The following is a 26,741-nucleotide window of genomic DNA, read 5'->3' as shown; positions in this document are numbered from 1 at the left end:
GTTTTACTTTACGCTATGGGAAAAGCAAGCGTCTTAATTCTTCGCCATTCTTTTACACGATAACAAGTGTACTGTCAAGTTAGGAACTTCAACACCAGACTTTATTTGTAAATGGCACGGTGTTGGCGGTCGAATGATTGCCAAAGATTTAAAATATGATTTAAGATAAAACAATATAATGGTTAGAAAAGATAAATACCGTTACGCAGACGACAACTCGTGTTTGTACAGTGGTATACTTGTAGCTTAATTCAATTTAATGAGAGTCGTTTTGATAATAATAATAATAATAATAATAATAATAATAATAATAATAATAATAATAATGAAAAGAAGAAGAAGAAGAAGAAGAAGAAGAAGAAGAAAGAGGAGGAGGAGAAGAAGAAGAAGAAGAGGAAGAAGAAGAAGAAGAAGAAGAAGAAGAAGAAGAAGAAGAAGAAGAAGAAGAAGAAAAAGAAGAAGAAGAAGAAGAAGAAGAAGAAGAAGAAGAAGAAGAAGAAGAAGAAGAAGAAGAAGAAGAAGAAGAAGAATAAGAAGAAGAAGAAGAAGAAAAAGAAGAAGAAGAAGAAGAAGAAGAAGAAGAAGAAGAAGAAGAAGAAGAAGAAGAAGAAGAAGAAGAAGAAGAAAAAGAAGAAGAAGAAGAAGAAGAAGAAGGAGGAGGAGGAGGAGGAGGAGGAGGAGGAGGAGAAGAAGAAGAAGAAGAAGAAGAAGAAGAAGAAGAAGAAGAAGAAGAAGAAGAAGAAGAAGAAGAAAAAGAACAACAACAACAACAACAACAACAACAAAATTTATAGCAAGTAAGTTACACAAGCGCCGAATATTTGTTGGATTTTCTGGCGCTTGAATGACATTCGTCATTGAACAGCCAGTTGATAGATGTCACGTTACCTGCGGATCGCTTAACCTTTCCCATTTGGGGTTTAGATAGAATTCCACACCGTTGCCTGCACCTTCTAAGGTAGCTCCACGGATCAACAGAATGAACAAAACCAAGTACGGAAAGGTAGCGGTGAAGTAAACAACCTGAAAATGAAAAGAGAAGTTTTCTCAATTTTAAATCCGATAATTGGAGTTTCAGCACTGGAAAAGATGTTATCTAAAGCCGCATTCACCCAACAAAACATGTTTAATTAAACCAGGTTTAACAAAATTGAAAATTGGTAACAGAAAGCTGAACCATTGGCTTTGACATAGGATTCGAGTAAACCTTAACTTATGCTTTCATTTGTACTAAATCTGTACTCGACAAAAATCCCAAAGCAGCTTTTATGAAGGAAACAATTTTAAACTGTGTTTAACTAAACAGCTTTTAAACGTGTTTACGCATTGGTGTGAATAGGGCATAAAGCCTGGTTTACACGTACGACGCAAGCATAAGCATAAGCATAAGCAAGCGCCTCCCATCATGTGCCCGGAGTTTGACTCTCGGATTCGGCGTCATATGGGGGTTGAGTTTGTTGTTGGTTCTCGTCTTGGCCCAGCGAGGTTTTTCACCCAGTACTCAGCTGGTTTTCCCCTCCTTAAAAATCAAATTTTCCAAATTCCATTAAATTCGATCCGGAATCCGACGCAACAGGTTTGTGAGTCTTGTCACCCTCGTAAAAATAAAGAATTTTATTTTTCGGACCTAAGGCTGATTTACGCGTACCAATATATCTGCCCGATTAGTAAGTTTATTCGTTTGGAATTTTTCGGCCGATTTCTGTTGATGTTGCGCGGAATAAATATCGACCTGATTTCCAGTTTATAGATCGGGCGGATTTTCGCTTTTCTGTTGTTGAAGTGCGGGGCAGTGAAAATCGTCCTGATTAAAAAAAAAAAAGAAAATCTGTAGCCCAGGCTGCCACAGATTTTGATAGATCGGGCCGATTGTCGTCCAGTCACTCATTTTCTTTGCCCAGTTGGGCCAAATCAGCCCAAAAAATTGGTACGTGTGAATTAGCCTTTAGTCGAATGTAATTTGTTACGTTCCTATAACTATGACGGCTTGCTTACTTTTCAGCGCGTATACTATGTCGTGCAATAATGTAAAGCACGCCTAAGCAACGTGCCAGGAAAAGTGAAAGAAAATAAACGAAAAATTATGATGTAGGAAGGTCATTAGCTAAGTCTCAAAGAAACGTCATCAAGTTGTCTACTATGACTTTACGATACCAGCCACACTTTTAGGTGAAGCTCAACAATTCTCAAAAATACTTCTTTGCGATGAAGATCGAGAGACAATACCTTGCCAGCAGACTTGATTCCCTTCCACACACAGAAGTATACAATAATCCATCCCAACAGCAGGCACATGGCGAGTTCAAACCTAACTTCACCAGCCTCATGAATGCCATCAGAGATCTTAAGCACGTGACGGCTGAAACAGAAACGGGATAAGATCAAAGAGCATTTCGCTCTGACGAAGGGCTTATACTCGAAACGTTATTGCACGAAACTCTTTACCGTGGCCAAATTACTTTATCAACTCTATAGATAAAACCAAACATTCAATTCATTTTTAGGTATTTTATACTTCTTTTCATTGCGGCTCAACTGTGGTTGTTTCAATTATCATTATATCTTTTTTCTGTTTTGCCGTATTCTTATTCAACTCGCCCAACTTACTTGAAATAATCTTCCTCAGGGGAGACCCAGGAACAGTTGGGTTTAGCTCCAAGATCTGTGCAGTTGGGTTTGGGAGAACCTTCTCCACGATCTACGCTGTAATACAAGGACAAAAAAGGGATTACATCACTGGTATGCAGAACGATAACTAACTTTGTAAAATGAGTTAAGCAACGACGACGGCGACGGCAACGACAACGCCGCAAAACAATAGGTTTAATGAGCAAAAACAATCGCTCTGCAAGTGCATTTTAAATTTTTAGTACATTTCGTTTGATACCGACCTCTGCAATACAACAACGTGAAAAGACCAAAATTCAAGGATTTGTTGAGAACGTCAACACACGAAGGTGAACTTTTCATCCTCTTTCTTAATTTGAACGCCTCTCCTATCTGCTTGGTTCCTGGGTAGTCTGCCATTTCTGTACAACTTGAACGCGTTGAAATAATCGCGAAGTAGCACAAATGAAATAAAGCTAAGTTATATTTTCAAGTGACGTTCTCGTTGGCGTTGCCAGTTGGCAGAGTTGTTCTTTCGCGCAACAAATCTGTCGAGGCTTCATTTCATGTTTTTACTTTCCTCCGAATTTGACGGCAATTTTTGTCTATCCTTTCTCTCACGTTTAAAGAAAACAGCACATACTCAAAAACCTCTCACATGTCAAATTAAGTGCGAGTTTCTTACCCCCTCCAAGTGATTGAAAGAGTTGTTGAGATCAAAGATTTGTTTCTGTTTCTTGTCTAAATATTCCAGATATTCCCCAAGTGTTGTTTCTGTTGTTTTCTACAGTTGATCATCAAAGTGACAGGCGATTGAAAAATGGGGAGAATACAAAACCCCGAGGAGGGAAGGGGAGGGCGGAGAGGCTCATAGCCTGCGTAGCTGGCGGTTTTGTTCGCGCGGAGTCAAAGGTTTTGGCGGCGGAGACTCGATGGCTCTGAGCGGACGTAACGATCGAACTCGACCAACACAGATCAAAAATAGTGGCGGTAACCCTCACAACAGATAAGAGGATATACCGAATACCTCAATTTAAAAATAGCTTTGTGCATAGTTTATTCTTAAAATTTACATCTGTATATTGTATCACATTTGTAAACTCGCATGTCTGCGGAGGAGTTTTTTCTATTAAACCTATTAAATTCGTGGCAATACTTTTTCTTGCAATCTGGAGCTTTTCTAAACGTGATGTTTTGATTCATTTTTTCCCAGTTTGTAAGTTTTTATTAACTTTCGTTATTTATTTAAGTTAACACAACTCAGGCACACATCCTACAGTTACATGACCCAAAAAATAAACAAATAAACAAACAAACAAACAACAAGAACAACCAAAAACAAAAACAAAAAGGAACAGTGGTAAGGATGCCTAAAGGACTCTATAAGGCGATAATTAGGTTTCCTCAAAAAAGAAAATAATGTTTTTGTCTACGGCATCCAATCGGCCACCGGAAGTGACAGTATCCAACACGCAGATGCAAAGTTCTAGAGACTGGTATCATACAAACATACAAATACAGAAACGTAACGCACTCGATTTTCCAAAACCAACTCGGGGTTTCAACTTACAAGCACAGTTTTGACTTCCAAGGCTCGGAACATGTTTCCCACGGCAAAGTCTTCCTGAACGATGCAAACATGTAATAGAACGTCCATGCCATGATCACATTATAATACACGCTACAGAGGAAGGTGATGATAACCATGGCAAGTCCAATGCCTGGCAAAAAAAAAAAAAAAACAAGGTTATTGAGAGTCATTCTCTTATATTACAATAAACCTATGACTTTATCATTCAGATAATCTCTTCAAACTGCGGAAGCCATGTAACAAGTTAATGTGTGCCTCCCACAGAACTTATTCCGTCGCTTATCATTAATGAAATCAGCGGGTTATACGACTTCTAAGCCTTGTTTCAGAACGTGACTCGAAAAAAGGAAAGAATCTTGACAGTCATAAACGTAAGAGGGGTGGAGCAGGAGGAGGAGGAGAGGAGATGAAGAAGAAGAAGAAGAAGAAGAAGAAGAAGAAGAAGAAGAAGAAGAAGAAGAAGAAGAAAAAGAAGAAGAAGAAGAAGAAGAAGAAGAAGAAGAAGAAGAAGAAGAAGAAGAAGAAGAAGAAGAAGAAGGAGGACGAGGAGGAGGAAGAGCAGAGAAGAAGAAGGAGGAGGAGGAGGAGCAGCAGCAGCAGCAGAAGAAGAAGAAGAAGAAGAAGAAGAAGAAGAAGAAGAAGAAGAAGAAGAAGAAGAAGAAGAAGAAGAAGAAGAAGAATAGAAAGAAGGGTTATGTTCCTAACAATGTACAAAAAACATTCAGAATAGAACAAAAGACTGAGCTGAACACTGCAGTCACTTACCTCCTAAGAAGGGACAAACAGCTGCCCAGGCACCAACAACACCCTGTTGAACATACTGACCAAGAGCGACCTCAAGGTAGAAAATAGGAATTCCACAGAACACCAGGCAGATCACATACGGAATTAGAAACGACGCTGCAGGACAAAGAAAAAACAAAAGCAAAGAAAATATAGGTAACAGTATCATTGGCTTGACGCTGTATTTTTCATTCTGGTGTTTTAAAATCTCTCCCGACAGCTAGAAATATAAATTATTTCGTTTTTACATATTTCTTCTTATTAAATTACACTATTTCGAAAGCACAATGCTGAGTGATGTTGTTATCGTATTTTCATTCGTGTTTTTAGAAAAAAAATTGTCAGTCATCTTAAAGTGGAACCTTTATCTCTAAGTTAAACGTAGGGAAAAATAAAAAAAAAAATGTATTTTGAAAAACGAGAAACTGTCGAGAAATGGATAAAGTGAGATTGGATACGAGAATGCTTACTCAGTATTCGACTGTTTGACTAAAGAATTTGTCCAGGTGAAGTTGGCTTGGTCGGTGCGGGAGGATTCAGGTTTCTGTAAATCATTGATTGGTATACTTGGCATTTTAATTTGTATAACCGAGCGTTTCGCCTTGATAAGTAGTGTACATTCAGAAGTCGTTCCGAGCCGTGACATGTTGAACGGAGTTTGTTTTAATTGGTAGCAAGCCCCGGTAATTCGCGGATGTGGAGGTAGTGGATAGTTAACAATTATCCTGCGAAATCGCGCGGAATATCACCTGATACTAAAATCAGGGGGATATACCTCAAAATTAAGCAGGATAATTGTTTTGTTATTCAACACATTGATAAAAAAGCACAGCTTTATTTCGGAAGAGCTGGAGACGATCTTTAGTTTGCTATTTTTCTACCCAACACACGAAATTACGTACATCGCAGGATGTCTGTTGACTATGGACGGCGAATATTCAGTGCACCATGACCATATTTGGGCAGTGTTATAGAGTGTGTTGAATAATAACGATGACTATTTACCGAGCTATCTACCGACACTAACGTGGATAACTGTTTTAGCATATTCCAAACCAGTGGATAGGCAGCCCCAATCAGCCATTTTTGGCCGAATTTTGAAAAGGTGGCCAGCCAAAACTTAAGCACGTTTTCGTGAAACTACCGACACCGAAACGTTTTACTTCTTTTTGGCCCAGAGAAGGTTTAGAATGACGCGAAAGAAAGACGAAAGGAGAAAGATGAGAGAGGAGTGGGGAAAAAAAGACTACACAACCTTGTTTTTATCCTGGCAACTTTGTTTTTGAAGGACAAAAAAGCCATTCGCACCGCGCTCTCAAACAAGCATGACTTCAGTGGGCTCGTTTTAAAAAATTCAGCTATATTGATTCGGCGACCATTCCAAAACACTTGCGTGTAAAATCCAAGGAAACGCACGGAGAATAGGCTTGGATACAAACATCACGTAAAATCGCCTGAATATCGTTCCGGAAATTCCACAGAAAAACTTAAAAATATTAGCCCAAAATGTTAAAATGCCTCGTAATTTTTGTCTATATGTCTTATGATTCTAATTGATATTATAATTTCGACTAAAATAAAAGGAACAACTGCTTTGATTAGTTACTGTATTTCTATTTCATTTTCACGGTATTTATCACATGTAATGTTTGTTTTGAGTGGAACCGTCATCACTTGGAGCTGGGCAGAACCAAGAGCTTTCTTTTCTGTAGCCACCATGTTTTTCTGTACTGGCTGCCACTATAATGCCAATATTCCTTTGTTTTAAAAATAAACATCCAAAGTTTTATCAATATGCGAGACGTTTAATAAATATCTAAAACAAATATCAGGATATTTGTATCTGGGGCCTACATGTACCGCAGTCATAGCAAATATAACTATCGTGTTTATGTAGCCAATCAGAACACGGCAGAAGTATAGTAAATAAGTGGCAAGGGACAAGGTCTGTATTCGGAAATACTGGTTGTATTCTTGTTTTTCAGGTTCACATTTTCCAACCAGCCAACCAATAAAAATTCTCCTTTATTAACACCTACCAATCAGAGTGATCATTTTAATCACTGGCCAATTTAGCTAACAACTTCTTTTACAATGTACGGAGTAATGTTATTTGTAAAAACTGCCACATTGAATACTAATCTGATGCAATTAAATCAATCCAGCTATTTTATGTTTTGCTACGCTCGTTCGTAAAATATTGTTTTTTCACTCGAAAATAAAATCCATATCTTCAGGCCACCATGTAATTTTATTTTTATTACAAATCTATCGCTCTCCATTTTTTAGCCGACTGTTTGCAGAAACAACCGTGAAAAGCGGGAAAAGACGTCATCAATATCCTCACCACAGGCCCGTAGCAAGGCTAAAACAACTGAGGGGGCTTAGCAAAATGGTGAAACAAAACTACCCCCCCCCCCCCCCCGTCACTCAAAAACAGACTGATTTGGGAGTTTAAGATTCAATGAGAACTTCAAAATAACTCGGTAGATTTAGTAAGTAAAACAATAACTTTGCACCTGGATCACACTTTTAGGTACACGTTTTTGCCTTTTCTTTAACATGGACTACTACGTGAAGTTTCCTAATTTCTCGTTTGAAGGAGGACGTAGACAAACGACAACAAATTTTCCTTTCTCTTTTTAAATTTGGAATCGGGCAGTAAGAATCCGACTGCAGGAGAATTTTTTTTCCTCTGGTCTTGAGGACATATTTGTGAGGCTTTTTTTGTGTGACAACGCGGGAACACTAAATTGTTGTAAACTAAGGACATTTGTATTGCTTAAAATGAGCGGATGGCTTGGAAAACAAGTAGTTTATTTCGACAGCTTTCACGGCTTCAGATTGGTTCATTTCAATCCATTTTGATTCTTATTTCCGATTCACAAGATAGGAGTTCCTGTTAGCGGAGGAAACTGACAGGTATTAAACAGACTATTAAAGGTTGTGATAAGGAACTTGCAGCGTCAGAATTCAACATTAATTTGTTTTACTTAATATATATTTTTGGGCACATTGCTTTTGTACTTCCAAAAATCAAAAATTTTGAGCCCTACTGCCCCTCCCCCCGCTACGGGCCTGCACAAGTAACAGATATGGAAAATACGCCACCCAGGTCCCGGATGTAGTTTCGTATGAATTTTACGAGTGGTGTATTTTCCAGTAAAACACTCCTGTCTATATAATAAAAGGATTTTCTTTCTCCTTTCCTCCGACCCTTCATTCGCTGAGCAATACTGAATGTGAATACGTGTATCTCATCTCAAACATTCTTTGCCTTCACGTATTTTAAGCGACAAGAAAAGTTTGCAGGGTTCAAATTTAAATAAAAACAAAAGACAAACTCTTTAGTTATGCAGTTAAGAAATGACAATGTTAATGACATCTCTTCCGCATTTAAATTGCGGGAAAACATTTTAAAATGTGAGATTTCTTTCACACTTAACCAATAGGGGTAGCCTTTTCCTTTTGTCATCGATTTGCAAGCTTCTGTCTTACGCCACAACAGACAGCTTGCTTGCCGCGTTCAATTTTGTATTAAGTTTAACAAGACGCTTTTCAGAGCGTTTACGTGGGATGCGTTGACTATGTTTAGCACTAGTGGCCGCATTTATTGTAGGCCTCACCGATTTTTTAACCTTCCCTCCCTTCGCGATTGAACTAACTGAACAGTTTTAGTCAGAAAGATTGCGTGATATTGAGTTGCGCTACTTGAAATTTTGCCGCCTAAAAATAGCTCCCGCCAGAAAATGTCTTCAGCTGAAAGGAGCACTCTTTTTATCTGAAAAGTTCACTGCTAATCATAACTTTTTGCATACATGAAAACTTGACAACTTTCATCATATTTTTGCTTCCCATACAAAAGTCTTTCGTTGTACCGGAGATTCTATTACAATAACGGGGCGTGACTCACGTTTTCTACTCTGGTTATGTAAATAAAAGTGTAAGATTACAATGTAAGATTACAAATTGTTTTCGTTACATCAAAAAAAAAAAAAAAAAACAGAAAGAAAACAGGCAAAAAGCTTTCCTAAATGAAAACTTTTAGTACAAATGGACAATCAAGCCTTTAATCTTTTTGTAAAGTAGATTTCCAGTTGCGTTTAAGCATCAATTCGACAAAGTGATGCGATCTGTGTTTTAGCTTTCAAAATGACCTTTCCCCCGCATATTCTGGATGGTTCTACAACTGTCAAACAGAAGCATAATTCCTTCGCCTTGAACTCTCCGATTTCCACCGTTTTTACTGTCGAGTGCTTCTTAGAAGTTTTCTTTCGATTTACCGCTTCAAAAGGGTTAATTTTCTTTTTGAAAACGGCACATTGGAATCTAAAACCTTAAAACAATATGGCCACGCCACTAAAGTCAAGCCTTTTCAGTTCCACCGAGAGACCACTAGGACCTGAATAATCACAATAGTAATTAACTCCCCTCCGATCCCTCCTGACCTACACTAAGATATTGCATTCTCATTGGACCGTTTTTGTTAAAGACAATAAGGACAATAGGAGACAAAAAGATCCCCTCTAGGAGAAAACTGAATTTGATACATCTAAAACGAGTTAATAATTGAAAGATGCGCATTTGTGGATACAAACGGCCCCCATTTTATAACGTGGGCTGCACAGGCATCCCACGTAATTAATATGCTTGGAATATTTCAGGTTTCTTAATGGATCGCGTCTAGGGTGAAGAATGAGGTCAACAAGATAAGTGGGAGAAACAACAGACATGTCTAAATCATTTCAAAGTGCACGTGAACAGGAACTGAGACCCTTTGATCGATGTTAAGAGCAAAACTAAAGTTCGACGCCATTTTGATTGTACTTTGTATCCAAGAGCAAATTAACGGGAGACGAGTGTCAAATTACAGCTCAAATCAAACCGTATTGAGTCAATTTTCTGCCATCCTTGGTTGCTACATTTTGTGAATGATCTGCAGTAAAATTTCTCTTGAAAAAGTCCAGCGTATGTTCATTTGATTTACAACTCGGGAATTAACATGCAAATTAGCACCGAAATTTTTCTTTTGTGTTGCTCATCATAGGCCTAATCCTTCTTTGGAAATAAAATATTTAAGGTAGATGTTTGGTTTCTAAACTGAACAGCAGAACCTTATGGTGTAGTGAATATCAATCAGACCTCGCTTGGCTGGCGAAGTATAACTTACTGCCTCGCCAGGCGGGCGCAGGACATGCCATAAATTGATTAAATAATTGGTCGCCTTTCACGAGTCACGCTATTTTCCCGCGCTAAAATAAAATTTATTACTTGGTTTCCCGGACACACAAAATTAAGATCGTATTCGCGTTTTTAGGCCCTGAACGTCGTTTTCGACTGCCCAGTCGAGATTAATATAGTTTCCAAATTTTATCAAATAGCTGCGAAATGCCTATAGTTTATGCATGAATGGGCACACCGCCGTTTCTCAAATAGACTTAAATCATAACGTAATCAAAACGTGATCATCTTTCAAGATCGAAATCTAATTTACCTCCACCGTTGTTGTAGCAAAGATATGGAAATCGCCAGACATTGCCCAAGCCGACGGCGTAACCAATACACGAAAGCAAAAAGTCCAGTTTGCGTCCCCATTGTTCACGCTGTCCTACTTCAACTGTGGGTTGGCTCGGAGGCCCGACGCTGGCTTTGCTCTCTCTAATTTCAGAATCAGCAAGGCCGGCTCTACTGTCGTAGCCGACAGGGTACAGATCTTGTTGCACGCCTCGAGTAGCCATGATAATCTTTGCTGTCGTGAAGCTTTGCTGTATGCTACCTCGTACAGCGTGCCTGATATTGCGGATCACTGATTATGAGATGACTCTTGTTCTGAAGTTGCATAGTAATGCTTTTTTTTTGCGGCCAACAAAGAATGCATTGTTTAGTGATTGTTAAACAAATTTCCAATCATATCATTGCGAAATTCGCGGGCGCGTAATATTGGCTTCCTTGCCGCCTGCTGGCATCGAGGCAAAACAAAGCGTCCCGGCGTCGCGATTGGCGACTAAAAATGCCCTTATGCCCTTGTATTAAGCCCTTGTAAGCACGCTTTCACAGAGCAAGCGCTTTGTAAGCTTTCGTGAAAGAAACGTATTAAGTATTAAGTCAACTAACCGCAACACTGACAGCATGTGACAGTATTATCGGACGTCAGATTTGTGCGAAAAAATATTTTGATATCACAGAGTTCCACATACCCCTTATCAGTTCCCACTAAGAGTGCCCTTTCTTGCCAGACTGACTGATATCAAAATTATCAAACCTTTTTGTATATATGAGTTTTTTTTAAACATGGTTTTGACGAGCGTATTAATGAACCCCGCTGGCAAACTGATTATTCCCTGAATCCTTTGGAAGAAAGTCGTTAAAAGAACAAAGTTCAAAAGCATTTGCCTGCATACATTGAGTATACTCTCACAACTGTCAGTGCAATAAATTTTATATTTTTGATTATATTTAATTTTATCTCCAAAGAAGAAGATAAGCGAGACATATTATACATCAATAACACGAAAGTAATTATGTAAAATGTAATAAGGACAATATTTAAAGGAGTGCGTGATGAAATCTCGAAAAGGCTTAGGGCCCTATTTACTGTGATCGGCATCTTCTCCCGAATATTTCGAATGAGAAAATCTTAGACCATAATCTTGCTATCAGGAAAAACAAAATGAAATGTTGAAGGATGGTCAACCTGCAGGGGCATTTAATATTCAGAGGATATTACACGGGGCGAACAAACCGGCATCGAGTGAGTAAAATATTGATTTTAACACGAGAAAATATAATCCATATCGTCAAGTCACCATGTAATTTTCTTTTAGTTATATACACAAATCTATGGCTCGCCATCTTTCACTGACTGTTTGCACAATCAACCGTGAAAAAGCGGGAAACGAAGTTATCAATATTCGCACCAGTGAGGCAGTGAGGTATGGCAAACGCGCCACTCGCGTCCTGGATTTAGTTTCGTATGAATTTTACGAGTGGTGTATTTTCCAGTAAAACACATTCACACTCACCTGTGAGACGCTTATAGGTTGTGCGCATGTCTTAGCAATCGCGACTTGCGTCCATGGTTTAAACTTAGCATGCGCCGGCAGACTTATTTCCGGCTGTCGCATCTCTTCGCCGAAAGAAGCGACAGCCGGAAATACGTCTGCATTTGCGCTAAACTTAGGTCAGCAGCTTCAAAATGGTGAGCGGGAGCGGTTTAATATCAATCTGATGTCACTACAGACATTTAGTAAACCCCCAAACTTTTTTCTTTGATTCCCTTCCTTGCTTAATTTAGCCTCCAATGCGATTTGTTGTTTCACACTCTGTTTATTTCATAAGAACGTTTTTTATAAGAACGTCGAGGCTGAGATTAACCAAAATTTTAAGAACGTATAAGAACATTCCTCAGGCTGAGAGTCGATTAAGTATTTTTTTTTTATTTTGCTAATCTGTATATAAAATCAAGGTAACAAATGTAAATTAACCAAAATACTTAAGAGCATGTTTTGTATAACGTTAACAATGGTGACACACATCTCGGTTTGTTATAATCAGCAGTTCCTGATACCATATCTCAGCAGGTATAAATGCACTTTGATAGGTTCCCTGGTCCTGAAATATATGTAGTGTATACCATGTAATTTAAGAACATCTTAAGAACGTTTTCAGCCTCAAATAAAAAAAAAAAAACACAAGAACGTTCAGCCTCAGCTACAAAATTAGACGTTCTTATGAAAAAAAAAAAAGAAAAAAAAAAAAAAAAAAAAACCAGAGTGTGCTTGATGTTTTCACTTGTTGTCAAATGGAGAACAAAACACTCAGCATGATGTCGTCACAAGATGGACTTCGGGTTAATACATGTCGGTTGTGTTTATTAATTGCGCATGCTGGCTTTCAAAACCCGTGAGCATAAAATTTATGTATGCAAACTGTTCTTAATGTGGGGAATGTGTTAAAATAAGGCAGAAATTTCCCTGCCACACAAAAGAAGTTTACCGTTTTCCAGTTAACTGTTTAACTTGTTTATTCCGTCTTCATGCCAACCAACCAACGCGATAAAAACGCAGTGCTACGGTAGAAGATCCAAAACCAAGTGCTTTGGAGCGAGCACGTGTGTTCTAAAACCTGAAAAATCCCTTTCCAAATATGGTCATAAAATCTGAACACGTGATGCAAACTGGGGAGTTTACAACACTTGCCTATTCGAAACGTTACATTACCCAGGCAGGTATTAATCCTCTCAGTTCTGATGTTTCAATGGGACTTTTAAATCCATTTAAAAATGTCTCAGTATTCCAGCTGGCAGTGAGTTGGCTGCCGCAGGGGACGGCAAACCTATAAAACTGTATAGTTGGGTTGCCTCTGAGGTCAGGAACCCTGCGCTGGATACCACGCCTGTCGCCACAAAGGCTGCGTTCGATAAATTAAAAACTGCCGTTGGCGCTACTTACTGAAATGACTATACTGAGTCAACCGACCGTACGCTAAAAACTGTTATTACTTGCTGCATTCTTCATAACATTTGCATTTAAATGGATGATCCTTTAGATGAAGACGTTGGGCGAAGGATAATATCGCAGACTCCCTAAATATCACGGACATTCCACATTTTGATAAACTCGATTTATTAACTGTTATTTGAGTCTCAAATTCATCTTATGTACGCTTAATGATAGCAACATTCGCGGCGGACGAAATAAAATTCGAGGTGAACTTTGTGATGCAACCAGATCTTTTTGGCGCCTAAAATGTTGTTATCGAAACACGTCTCGTTTGTAACGCAATGATTGGTCCATCTCAAGTGGATTTAGACAGACACCAGATATTTTAAAATCGTGCATTCTGTTCGAGTTGTAAACAGCCGGCTTGTAAAAATACAATTAAAATCTGTAAGACAACAGCGACAAACCGATGAGTGGTGCCGGATTTCTTGTAGACCTGGATCAGCAAATTATTTTCAAATACAAAATACGGCAGATTGACCCTAACGGCGGAGGTGGCGAAGTTGATAGAAATAAACAACAAAGGCTAGAATCTGACTGAAATATATATTTTTTATTCCAGCCTTTGTTGATTTTTTGTATCAACTTCGCCATCTCCTCCGTTAGGATCAGTCTGCCGTCTGTATTTTGGTTGTAAAACATGAGAGGACGGATATGTCTTTTACTGTAAGTATCATTTCACGCTGGTTTATTTTTTAGATGTGTTAGGTAAGTGTGAAAATGTGTCAAAGTTTAGGAGATCAACTTATCATCGCTCCTAACACAGTCCTGGTAAACGTTGTAAAATGACGCTGTAGCCTGTCAAACTTTTGAGATCGAGTTATTATCGAGTGGTAAATGTCGTAACATGATTCTTTGATCTGAATAAAAGACTCCAATCCGTTTACCTGTTGTTTTTATCGGTTTTAAACAGGATGCCGGGCACCGAGAAAGGGCTTCTCGTCCTTTTCTCGTGTTATCAGTGATGAGCTGCAAGCTTTCCGAAAAAGCTCCGTAGTTCAAATTTTCCCTGAAGGTTTTAAAATGGTGAAAAGAGCTACCTTTCGACTAGCCGACGAAGCCATGTTCGACGGCAAAGCTGTGTCAGATTTTGAAGTTGTCGGACCTTTATCGTTTGGTCTTCTCGCTGTTTTGTTTCGGCAACAAACTCAGAAGATTTCGTTTTAAAAGGATCTTCGTTTTAGTCCTTTAAAAGAATTTGTAAATGGCCTTGAATTTAGTGCTTTGTCTGTTGAACATGAAACGATTACACGTTGTACAAGTTTCCACCAACGACGGCCATCAAGTAAAGATCAACGCCGGCCGTAGCTTGAAAGCTAACTATGCCTGCTCCACCAACACCGCTAGTAAGAGGAGAAGCTGCAGAAAACCCGCTGCCGATGACCCCAAAGCAAATTTGTGTAAACGTAAAGTAAAATTCCTCCCCAAACATGAGCGAGATTTGTGACCCGGGGGGGAGGGGGTACTCCTCGGAATTTTCGGTGGGGGTGTGCCGTGGGGTTCTCCAAATCCTAACCCTATTTCAGACCAAAACATGCTATTTCCGACACCCTTTTTCAGACCAGGGGCCCGTTTCTCGAAATTCCTGTAGCTTACCGGGCCCGGTAAGTGTCTTTGGTGATAATGTTTCTTCATAAAGTCAATTTTTGTTAGCTTTGAATACCAAATTTTAAAATCTTATAATTCTATGAAATCACTGCCCGAGTACCATGTCTCTAATCACTGTGTAATCGGCAAAAAATCGTTTACAAATATACTTATCGGGCCCGGTAAGTTACCGGGACTTTCGAGAAATGGGTCCCTGGACTCTAAAATCCATACCCGTTTTCAGACCTTTGTTGTAGCATAATTACGCTTCGTCTCAACGCCAAAGTCAAGAATTGGTAAAATTCACCCGAAAATTCAGCTCGAATGATATATTTTGTATACTTCTCTTTCTACTGTTCATTTGAAGTTGAAAAGACAAATACGTTTATACGCCGTCGCGGTTCCCTTGAAAACCATACCAGATTTAAGACCCTAGGGGTCAAAATCTATACCCGTTTTCACACCAAAACGACTAAAAAAACCGGTCAGTGTAAAATGCAGACTGCAGACTGGGGGTAAAATGCAGACTAGGGGTAAAGTGCAGACTGAACACTGCAGACCAGGGGTAAAATGCAGACTAAATTAAATTAAATTTTGTTCGGTTGGGCAGGTTGTATCCCGGAAAGTATTCATTCATTTTAAACCGTGAGAACTGTTTTCATTTTCTACGATTTTTTCGCAAGCGCTAAATTCCTTTCTCGTTATCTGCGCAACAGAAATCTTTTCATATTTGAATTCTACATTTACTCAGCTTTCTATAGAGACAAAAATGAGCTCGATAGGACATATATTTACCGAGATACGAATTTTTGAGTTTTCTGTACTCGGTTTGTTTACAACGTAATTAATACACGGCGGACGGTAGTAAAATGCTTCCAAATATTCGCGCACTTTAAAGGCCCAGTTTCACCCATTCGGCTTTGCGGCCGTTTGTTATTGTTTAAAAGCGCTTCTATTGTTTAGTCTTGCGATCTGATTGGTTTACCAGAATATTCCCGCTGGGATGAAAGTCCTGGCGCATTCAAAATAAATCAGACCACGCAAATCGGACTGGTTGATTTCGTTTCAGTCGCTCCGATTTATTTTAATCTCTATACCTATAACAAATATGTACTCTCCAAAGCGCTCGAGTTCTTTGTACTCCTTTTTGTAAAATTCTCGGCGAACGAAATTCGAGGTGTGGTTCGTTTTTCTGCATTTATTCCTTTGAGCGACGCGGCGAAACAGTCGAACAGTTAAAGCCGGCAGCCCTCAACATTAAATAATTTTGTGCGAAGATTTTCATTCTATTGTTGTATAAGTTAGACAGTAATCTTAAAGTGTCCTTTCGATTATTATAAAAGCTGACATGAAATGAAATTAACAGTGCTGGACTCGTTAGCTCAGTTAATATCGCTTTCAAAATTATAGCGAGCTGCGCCGATCCGGTCTATGTTACTATCATGAAATTATTTCTACCTTTGATGATGAAGCAACGATGCTACGAATGAATCTGCAGCTTACTAAGCAAATGAGTATTTTAATTTATTTGCCTGTGCCAATAAGAAAAAACGAAGGAACGCCACCTAGAAAACCATACAGTTTATTACGTCTCTTCGCAACGCTGTTTACATGAATCGGGAGAATAAAATCGAATGGAGCTAAAAAACTTACGTGTTAAGGTCAGACATCCGTAGAAATCAGGAACATCGTTACAACAGATGCATGCATCGAGACAACAAATCCTCCCGCTTCTTTGTTTCAGAATAAAAGCGAGACGAATACATTCCTTCGGAATAACAACTGTGCAACTACATTGTCAATGGCGAGATGTTACTTAGAAGCGACCGACGATTTTCCAATTTTCCTTTCCACACGAAGACTGTTCTTGAAAATATCCACATAAATAAAGCGAGAGGATATTATACAAAGCTTAGTGACACGAAAAATAGTGATATTCCAGGAAATGAGCTCGATGAATGTGGATTACTTTCGCTATTTAGCGCTCGCTGGTAATTTTCTGAATTTTCGACTGTGCGAAATTCAGCTCGGCGCGCAATGTCTCTTGGGTGAACATGGGCCTTTAAAATTCACCGATATATTTCGAAAGCACATCGTCAAATGCATTTTTTTTTTCAAAACTAAAACATTTAAATATCTTGTTGAGCGGTTTTTCTCTTTATTTCGAAGCGAATTCATGGAGAAATAATTTTTGAAAGTATTGGAAGGAGTAGGGCGCCGTCCCCAAAAGTCACGCAATGAAATCCTAAGTTTTTTTCGCAAGCCTTAAATTCCTTTTTCGCTAACAACGCTACATGTATCTTATTTGGAATTCTACACTTACTTATTAACTTTCTATACAGACCAAAATCACTTCGAGTGTTGTAACTTTAAAAAGATAGTCTTTATAATTTAGTCTGCATTTTACCCCTAGTCTGCATTTTACCCCCAGTCTGCAGTCTGCATTTTACACTGACCGCTAAAAAAACGTACTCTTTGGGGCGGCACGCACCCGGGAAGAAGCTGTTGATAACAAAAAGGGGACAGCAGCTGATCAGCCGAGTCAATGCCTTATGTGAAGAAAAGAGGGAAAATTTGTCCACCGTTCTATCATTTTTGTGGGCGTTTGGTTACCAAGACGCTACAGGTGTCATAAACGATGTGATCGAGGATGTGGCATCGGCTCAAGAGAGTCATGAAGGATCTCGCTGGAGAGGAAACGCTAAGCCAGATTGGGTACTTTTGTTTTTTGAAACGCACGCAATAATTTCTGGCCATACATGGCAAGCGGTGACCAACAACAATTGGAAAAACGGAGGTAAGTTTTCCATCTATTTGTACAAAACTATAATTCGTTGCGTGTTCAGACTAGTAGCCTGGCCTCATTGATGCTTTAATTTTGGCGCGGTTACCAAGGAGATGGCTCGATGCTACCAAAATGTTTGATTTTGGACGATCACGAAGCAATGTTTTTTAAGATACTCATAATTCTACTTCCCTATTTTTTTGTAGTTATGATGGACTATTGCTCTCTTACCTGGTTTTATCGTTGATCGAATTTAATGGAATCTATTTGACATTTCAACACATTTCGTGAGCGAGCATCACATTGACAGAGGTGAGTCAAAAACTGCTTGCAGCAAACTTTCAGACTACTACACACATACAATAGTGATCCTCCAACTAAGTATAATCCAAAATAATTTCACTAACAATATTTTCAAAACTACAGTAGCCTTTATTTCAGAAGGAAATGCTGACCCCAAAATTTTACCACATGTCAGTCACTTCACTGCGATTTGTGAGGGATTACTATCGCCGACAAATTTGGGCAAATATTTCTTTCCTTTTGATGGCACAACAAAGTTCTAGCTTTTTTAAACTGGTTGAGGTCTCTCTCAATGGTCTTTGTTAAATTTTTCATTGGACAGTTTTCGTTTCTTGTGAAAATTTTTTGTCCGCTACTCACAAAAATAGTTTGCAAACCTTTGTTGACCAGTCAGAAGCGCTAATCACACCACTTGATGAGTTCATTTGTGTGTCTATACTGTAATCACAAACTCCGCTATACCAAACAAAACGCAAGTTTTATACAGTTCATTGTATAAATCTGTATGTTGTCCCCTTACAGGTAACCTTGTTTTATTTTCTTTGAGGAGTGTTTCTGTTTTTTATTATTATTTTAAGGCAGCAAACTCAACAAGTGCTACATGTAGTTAGTTGCACTTAGGCTGCAGTTAATATAACTTCAGCGGGCTTTGGAAAAACAAATTGAGCAGCCTTTTACAGTGAACTTTTCATGAAATTATCCCAACAAAATAAAGGGAAACAATTGTACTTGTCTTTTTGAAACCAAATTTGCAAGGCTTTCCTTTGTTAGTTGTTTTAATAAAATAAAATAATGGTGGAAATAATGAGGGGTTGGTTTCTAAAGAAACTGTTGTACTACGTATGCGTCTATGGGTTGTAGAAACAAATAATGTTTGGTTTTATCAACAGAGTTGATAACTGAGGTAATTTGGCCACCATAAAGAGCATGCCAGAGCAAGGGCTCTAGCAACTCTGTTGAGAAACCAAACATTTCTTACTTAATTTGTTTTTTGTTGTTGTTTATTATTTTGGTAATGATCGAGGAATAAGTATCATAATAAATTATTTTTCATGAAGGGAAAATCTCAAGATTCTACTGAAAGACATTAATCATCAAAAAAAGTTACTTAAGGTGTACGGGATTGTCATTGATGGCAAACATTATCATGTACAGTTTGTGTCACCTGCCAGTTGAGATGGAAAAATAAGTTATGCACAAGCTGGTAGCATGGTTAGTATTTCAAGGTCACATCGGAACTGTCTCAGGTGCGTCACCCACCAGTTCCGATTGAAAAATAAGTTATGCACAAACTGGTAGCATGATTAGTATTTCAAGGTTACATCGCAACTGTCTCAGGTGTGTCACCCACCAGTTCCGATTGAAAAATAAGTTATGTGCAAGCTGGTATCATGATTAGTATTTCAAGGTTACATCGAACCTGTCTCAGGTGTGACACCCACCAGTTCCGATTGAAAATTTTGAACAATAAGTTATGTGCACGGTGAAGCTGGTAGCTTGATTAGTATTTCAAGGTTACATTGAACTGTATGAGTATGAGGCATGCCACCTGTCAAGGGGTAATTTCCAAATTGATAGTAGGAATATAGTACTGGATGTAGGATATTGCCACACAATTAAGCTTATATTGATACATAAAGCTTACTACTTTGAAAACATTAAGAAGGGAAAAAGTTTTAAGTCTCTTCAGTTTGAAATGAAAAAGGCTAAGGCTAATTACAAGTTACCTTTTTTCGTACCGTTGTTGTCTCTGCCAATAGACTGTAAGATTCCATTTATTAATTTTCTTTTGACAATAGCAAACAGAAACTGGCAAAAGATGTGTCATCTTGGCAGTCCTGCTAATAAAAGATGTGCCATCTTAAGAGCAGGAATGTTTGCTATTGTCACAACGGCAACAAATTGAACTGATATACCCAGTTTCTATTCTTGATTGTTTCTTTGTGTTCGTTTTTCTTTATGCTGCAAGAAGGCTTTGGCTTAACTAATTATACCAGTTTTTGCCTACATTTACATATGGTTAGATCTGCCCTTATGAACACCGACGAATAATACAGACCGCAGTCCAAGATTACTATAAACTCTGGAGATGTTGATAATATGGACATTTTGGTCTATCCCATGACAGTATATTAAGGGTTAAAAGTTTCAACAAAAGCATACATACATGTGTAGATTAAATTCTTTGTTGTATTCAAGAGAAAGAAATTTCATCTCCTCTATTCAATGGCATGAGGTACTTAATATGCCCGGCATTATTTTGGAAGTCATCACAACAAACGGCTGTGGAGGGTTTCAATGTTTTAACTCTCTTTTCTTTGTTTTAACTTTTTTGAAATCCAGGGTCCAGTTGTTCAAAGCCCGATTAAGCTAATCCTGGGTTAACGAAACTTTGATTTGGGTATATTTACTAATCCGTAAGGATTCGTCCCAAAGATTTTTGTCCTCAGTTTTGCCTTAGACTTTTCTTTACCATTAAATTAAAATGAGCCTTTAATGAGCGAGTTGCAAACCTTGGTTAACTTTTAATCGGGGATTAGCGTTAATCGGCTTTCGAACAACCCGGCCCAGTAGTCCTATTGCTATTGCCTGACTCTCAAGCTAATTATTCCCTAAAATTTAGAAAGGTCGGCAAAATATTAAACAAGTTGGTCTTGATATCAAATGCCTGTTTTTTTAAGAGCTTTTTTTTTTCTTGGCTTTGATATCCAAACATTTTCTTGAGCTTAATTGTTTATATGTACAGCACTGGAATAAAAAAGGTGTACATAACTGAGTGAGTTATAATACTAAAGACTCAGTAAACAACACACCAAAATAGATGGGTTCCTAGGAAAACCCACCAAGTTTAACTTCATTTATTTACTTTGGCACAGTTACCTGCACCAGCTGACCAGCAGACCAGCTTTCAACTGAGTGTCACACATGAACTATTGAATACAGATGAGAATCAAATCAAATAATCAGAAATTGAAGCAAATACATGTTGCTTGCACCAAGAATGAGAAGACATATGAGTAAGTCACAATTAGTTAATACTTCCAATATTATTTGTCAAGAAAGTGGCACGAGACTTTATAATCAGTCATGAAGTGTAGGTATGCCACCTGTCAAGGGGTAATTTCCAAATTGATAGTAGGAATATGGTACTGGATGTAGGATATTGCCACAAAATTAAGCTTATATTGATACATAAAGCTTACTACTTTGAAAACATTAAGAAGGGAAAAAGTTTTAAGTCTCTTCAGTGTGAAATGCAAAAGGCTGGAAAAGTTAAAAGTTGACTCCTAGTTTCAAGACAGTGTCTTTATACAAAGGTTTAAAAGCCATAGCCTTCTCGGTTTATTCACAAGTTACTTTTTTTCTGTGGTTGTTAACTTGATCAGATTCCATTCATTTATTTCTTGTGACAATAGCAAACAGAATCTGGCAAAAGATGTGTCATCTTGGCAGTCCTGCTAATAAAAGATGTGCCATCTTAAGAGCAGAAATGTTTGCTGTTGTCACAATTGCAACGAAATGTTTATTATAACTAATTTACCTAGTTCTGGGTTTCTATTGTTTTTTTTTTTTTTTCCAACCAATAGTTCTACGTGAAGGCTTTGGCTTTTGGTTGTATAAGTAGTTCCAAATAAATCTTGTTAACTTTGGAAAAGAGGAAGATTCTCTGCTTAAAATACAAAAGCTAAAAATTGATTCCTTCAGATTAAAGAGTGTCCTGAAACAAATCTTTTTAAGCCATAGACTTCTTGTTTAATTGACAAGTTACTTTCTTTCGTACTGTTGTTGTCTCTGCCAATGGACTGTAAGATTCCATTTATTTCTTTTGACAATAGCAAACAGAAACTGGCAAAAGATGTGTCATCTTGGCAGTCCTGCTAATAAAAGATGTGCCATCTTAAGAGCAGGAATGTTTGCTGTTGTCACAATGGCAACAAATTGAACTGATATACCCAGTTTCTATTCTTGATTGTTTCTTTGTGTTCGTTTTTCTTTATGCTGCAAGAAGGCTTTGGCTTAACTAATTATACCAGTTTTTGCCTACATTTACATATGGTTAGATCTGCCCTTATGAACACCGACGAATAGTACAGACCGCAGTCCAAGATTACTATAAACTCTGGAGATGTTGATAATATGGACATTTTGGTCTATCCCATGACAGTATATTAAGGGTTAAAAGTTTTGCCAAAAGCATACATATAGATTAAATTCTTTGTCGTATTCAAGAGAAAGATATTTCATCTCCTCTATTGGCTGGAAGTCATCACAACAAACGGCTGTAGAGGGTTTCAATGTTTTAACACTCTTTTCTTCGTTTTAACTTTTTTGAAATCCAGGGTCCAGTTGTTCAAAGCCCGATTAAGCTAATCCTGGGTTAACGAAACTTTGATTTGGGTATATTTCCTCTAACAATATTAACTATCAACTACATATTAAGGAGGCCAGTGATGCTATTAGTCCTGTTGTTGTTGGCCTCCTTGTGGGGTTAACATCCAAGCATTTTTGAGCGTCGGCGAGTAACATTGGAATAATTTTTCTTGCTTTGTTGCTACTTCACACAGGATTTTGCCGAGGGAATAAACATCACTGGCTTTGCTACAATGGGAGCCTTTCAAAACTTCAGGAGCGATGTGAGCAAAGTGAAAAGTGTACGTCTTTGCTGGAGGAAATGCACTGTCACAGGCTTTTCCAAAGTCGATAATGTGGCCATGTTTATCACTAACAAGAACATTGTTTCATTTTAAATCACAATAAAGAAAGCCTTTGGAGTGGATATGCGCAAGAGCATCTGTGATATCATGAGAAATGATCAGCCAGTCTTTTTTTGTTAGTGAACTTTTAAGTTTTTGTAATATTTCATTGGCTTCCTCACAATACAATAGTTTACTAACTGTTACGGATGTATTGTTTTCCCCTTTGAACTCCATGACTAGTGATATAGGCTCCCTTTCAACCTGGATGCCTATTATTGCAGGAATGTTTTTGTGCGTGAAAGCCTGCATTATTTGTACCTCCTTTACCATCTCCTTAGTGTTTTGCATCAGACATTGTTTTTCTACCACCTGTATCTTTAATCTTATGAATGTTTTTAAAACGCACCTGCCATATGATCCCTGTCCTAGTATTAATTCCTTTTCATTGATTGGGTGAAGCTCAGATGGATCAATTAAATTGACAGTGGGGAATTTAGATGGTCCTGATTTTGTATTCTGGTGTCTAATCTGGAATAAAGAAATCATTATTTGTCATAAACAAAGAATCAAGATCACCTTGAAAGTGAAGCAAATCAGCTTGGTAAAGATGCACTTGCTAGATTTTGTCATAACAGTTATTGGTGAACTCTATACTCTTCAAATAATAAAGGAGTCAAATCAGTGCCTTCTTCAAGTCTCTCCTTGACTCTCCTGTATCCCAACCGACTCTATGTAGTCTATGCGGCTTCATTTCCCTGGCATTTTCCTGGTATTTATTGATGCCCATGGGTGATAATAAAAATATTTTTATGGTGTAAAATTGAATGTCTTATGAAAGATGCCAGTAGTCTGAACTGTTAGACCCTTTGTTGCCCCATAGGGCACTACTGAGAGAGATGCCCAATTGAAGAGGGTAGGGCAAGAAAGAATCCAACAATTCACATTCATAGCTTAATGAAAGGGGACATGCTCAAAGTCCAAAGACTTTTCAATTGAAAGCCATTACCTAGCTGTCTGGCATATTAAAAGAAATGAAGCCATGAAAATATTAGCAAATTGCCCGTTGCTGTTTATAATCTCTGTATGGTCCTTCACAATGGTTTCTGAGCTGTTCTTTTGTGAAAATATATTAAGAATTTGGCAATTTTGATAAAACATAGAGGGGGTGTTGTGCATTATGCCTTGATATTCAATAGATTTCGCCATTTCGTCAGAAGTGGAATTTTTTGGGCCGCATCCCCCGCCCCACTCCGTATTCTACCCCCCCCCCCCCCGCCCCAATAAATTGTTTGACTCCTGCCCCCGGGGAACTTTGTAGACTACACGATAGACTAATCATGTTTACGCATGTCGTTCTCTTACAAACTGCTCTTCTACGATGCCTATTTTCTTCTATATTTGCGCCAAGAGAGCCTTACCTTGTTTTGGTCCAGGGTCCTTTTATTCTGTTCGGCTAATGCTTTCCATTTGCCATAGTAAATTCGCGCCAATTCTTTGGCACGAGAATACGCATCTCTTTCCTTTTGTGTTCGAATTTCTCTGTTCTCTCTTTCCATAGCGGTCCTTGACAACCATTTTCTTTTGCTTCTTTCGTTTCGCATCCTGCGTTTTTCCTCGATTGAATTTTCTCGAGACTTACGTGGCATGATCCGGCTCTTTCGGAAGCGCGCGGTTTCTCTCGATCTCGCGATTGCCACCACTGTGGCAGTGCGTGTGCCCGCGTTTCCATACATCGTTATACCAAATTCGAATGGCAGCGGCTTATCGCAAAACAATAAAACGAGAAAAATTAACAGGAAAAGCTTTGTTCGCTTTGAATATCAATGTACAACTAGATCTACGAAGGGTGATGAAAAGTTAAAGTATAAGCTTTATTTGGTGCAATTTACCTGCAAAATTATTGGCAATTGTAAACCTCCTAGTGTAAAGTTGTAATATAATTTGTATTTTCCACGCGTTCCAATCTCATCGGATCCAATGATAATCACGCTTTCATAAGCGCCAGCATGCCGCAGAATTCTTTAGCTCTGATTTATTTTCTCATTACTTTGCCGACTAGTACGTCAGTGCAGGTAGTTCGGATTTCTTGATTTCGTTCATGTTTCGTTAGAAAGTTTGACAAGTGATGACTTGTCACTGATACGTAACATCCCTCCTAATGAAAACTGAGTCAGTGGAGGTGGTTCAGATTTCCTGATTTCATTCATGTTTTGTTACAAAGTTTGACAAGTGATGACTTGTCACTGATACGTAACATTCCTCCATATGAAAACTGAGTCACGTTTATTACGACTTGATGACATGAAGCGGAAAGCATAGGTGACGAAACCTGGAGCGCAAACAGATACTCCAGAAAAAGCTCTCACAAATCCTTAGAAAAGTTTTCTAAGGATTTATGAGAGACAACGGGAGGTACTTACAGTAAGCGTCTTTTCCGTCCTGTCATGATGCTCTGATTTATTAGTCAAGTGACGCTAATAACAAAACAAAACTTCCGATACTCAATACACTCAAAACTTCCAGACACCGTTGTAAACACCGTTATCAGATGTGCTAGCGGGACCCTACCCATCATCTGCCATTCCGGAAGCGTGAGCGCAGAGCTGTGCGAGGCCGAGGTTCGGACACTTGTAAGTGAAATATGACTGCACGCAATTAAGGGACGTAAAATTTCCCGCAAATAAACAGGGCTAATTGGCGTTGCCAAAGGATTTTTTATGAATAGAACATACAGAATTTAAACTAAACAACGAGCCAATTACAGATAACAAACAAATTGTTAACAGTTTCAATGATTATTTTAAAAAAGCTGGATCGGACTTGGCAGAAGATAAATGTGGACGCTAATCTAACATCTGAACACTGCTTAATAGGAGATTTTATGGATTTGATGCTGTTGTCACCTGTATGTGAACTAGAAGTTAAAAAAGAACTAGAAAATATCACGGATGCATTGAAAGTTATGGACATGAAAATATTATGCCAAGGGTGGTAAAATATTTAGCAGCAGAGTTAACCGTACCATTGAGATATACCATAAATCTGACTTTCATAACAGGGAAAATACCTGTGGACTTAAAAACATCGATTATTGTACCTGTATACAAAGCGCGGGATAATCAACAATTCAACAATTACAAAGTTTTAGAAAAAGTGATGTATAAGAAATTGATTAATTACTGTGAACAAAATAGGTATTCTTAGCCTGAACATCAAGCCGGATTTCGCAAAGATCATTCAACAAATTTTGCACTGATAGATCTTGTAAATAGAATAACGAACATATTAGATCACAAAGAATTTTCGATCGGAGTATTCCTAGATTTGTCAAAAGCTTTTGATACAGTTAATAATAGTTTGTTACTTCAAAAGCTTGAATACTATGGCATTAGGGGAATAGTATTGGATTGGTTTAAAAATTATATAACCAAACGACAATGTGTTAGATACAATAATAAGGTATCCGATAAAACAGAAATAAGTTGTGGAGTTCCCCAAGTTCTGTATTGGGCCCTCTACTATTTTTAATATACATAAACGACATTTGTAACAGCTCAGAACTAGTATCATTCATACTATTTGCTGATGATACAAATTTGTTAATGTCACACAAAGACCCAGATACTTTGATAATCCAAATGAATAGGGAGCTAGAACTAATATCCACTTTGTTAGCACTAAACAAGTTGTCACTCAATCTCGCCAAAACCCACTTTATACTTTTTAAGAAGCAAAGAAATAAACTTACTCTTAAGATTTAAAGACCAAACTATTTCACAAGTTGAGCACACTAAATTCCCTGGCGTGATAACTGATGAACATTTAATTTGGAAGCAACATATTAACACAGTTGCGAACAAAATATCAAAATTTACAGGAATATTTTG

General features: G+C 38.1%; 2 protein-coding genes and 1 long non-coding RNA gene across 5 annotated transcripts in view; 1 reads left to right on the top strand and 2 right to left on the bottom strand.

Annotated features, from left to right (window-relative positions):
- The window catches only part of LOC146472778 (sodium- and chloride-dependent GABA transporter 1-like), a 37,929-nt gene that overhangs the window by 8,952 nt on the left and 2,236 nt on the right, over positions 1-26,741 (bottom strand). The window contains exons 1-6 of one of the 2 annotated variants that reach the window (XM_085118989.1): positions 10,476-10,860; positions 4,964-5,098; positions 4,178-4,328; positions 2,608-2,703; positions 2,227-2,359; positions 889-1,023 (exon numbers count right to left, since the gene is read on the bottom strand). In XM_085118989.1, coding sequence (XP_084975115.1) covers positions 889-1,023; positions 2,227-2,359; positions 2,608-2,703; positions 4,178-4,328; positions 4,964-5,098; positions 10,476-10,719 — 894 coding nt within the window. In that variant the 5' untranslated portion in view covers positions 10,720-10,860. Of the gene's footprint in view, positions 1-888; positions 1,024-2,226; positions 2,360-2,607; positions 2,704-4,177; positions 4,329-4,963; positions 5,099-10,475; positions 10,861-26,741 lie in introns of those variants that run through there. The other variant, XM_085118990.1, reaches the window with a different exon arrangement.
- On the top strand, positions 17,588-23,249 carry LOC146472780 (uncharacterized). Of its 2 annotated transcripts, none has more exons than XR_014866525.1 (3): positions 17,588-18,166; positions 21,034-21,174; positions 21,745-21,767. It is a non-coding gene; the product is annotated as an uncharacterized LOC146472780 (long non-coding RNA). The 2 variants fall into 2 exon arrangements; XR_014866524.1 differs by lacking the exon at positions 21,745-21,767 and adding an exon at positions 22,723-23,249 and having other exon boundaries at positions 17,590-18,166.
- LOC146472779 (uncharacterized) lies at positions 21,037-24,851 on the bottom strand. Its single transcript, XM_085119169.1, has 3 exons — positions 24,273-24,851; positions 23,353-23,382; positions 21,037-21,104 (listed from the first exon to the last, which is right to left on the bottom strand). Exons 1-3 carry the CDS (start codon positions 24,585-24,587, stop codon positions 21,066-21,068), a joined length of 384 nt encoding a protein of 127 aa, XP_084975295.1. The 5' UTR covers positions 24,588-24,851; the 3' UTR covers positions 21,037-21,065.

This window comes from Pavona decussata, unplaced genomic scaffold (genome assembly GCF_977016875.1).
Source record: "Pavona decussata unplaced genomic scaffold, jaPavDecu1.1 SCAFFOLD_96, whole genome shotgun sequence".
Classification (NCBI taxonomy): domain Eukaryota; kingdom Metazoa; phylum Cnidaria; class Anthozoa; order Scleractinia; family Agariciidae; genus Pavona; species Pavona decussata.
This window is presented reverse-complemented; position numbering and strand designations above follow the sequence as displayed.

What these genes read in the sequence shown, in the direction of transcription:
- LOC146472779 (XM_085119169.1), bottom strand. Translation starts at nt 24,587, where the DNA reads ATGTATGGAAACGCGGGCACACGCACTGCCACAGTGGTGGCAATCGCG. An exon ending in GGACCCTGGACCAAAACAAG is followed by an intron (nt 23,383 to 24,272) that starts GTAAGGCTCTCT and finishes TCTTTATTCCAG; the next exon opens with ATTAGACACCAGAATACAAA. An exon ending in AGAATACAAAATCAGGACCA is followed by an intron (nt 21,105 to 23,352) that starts TCTAAATTCCCC and finishes TTGATTTGATTC; the next exon opens with TCATCTGTATTCAATAGTTC.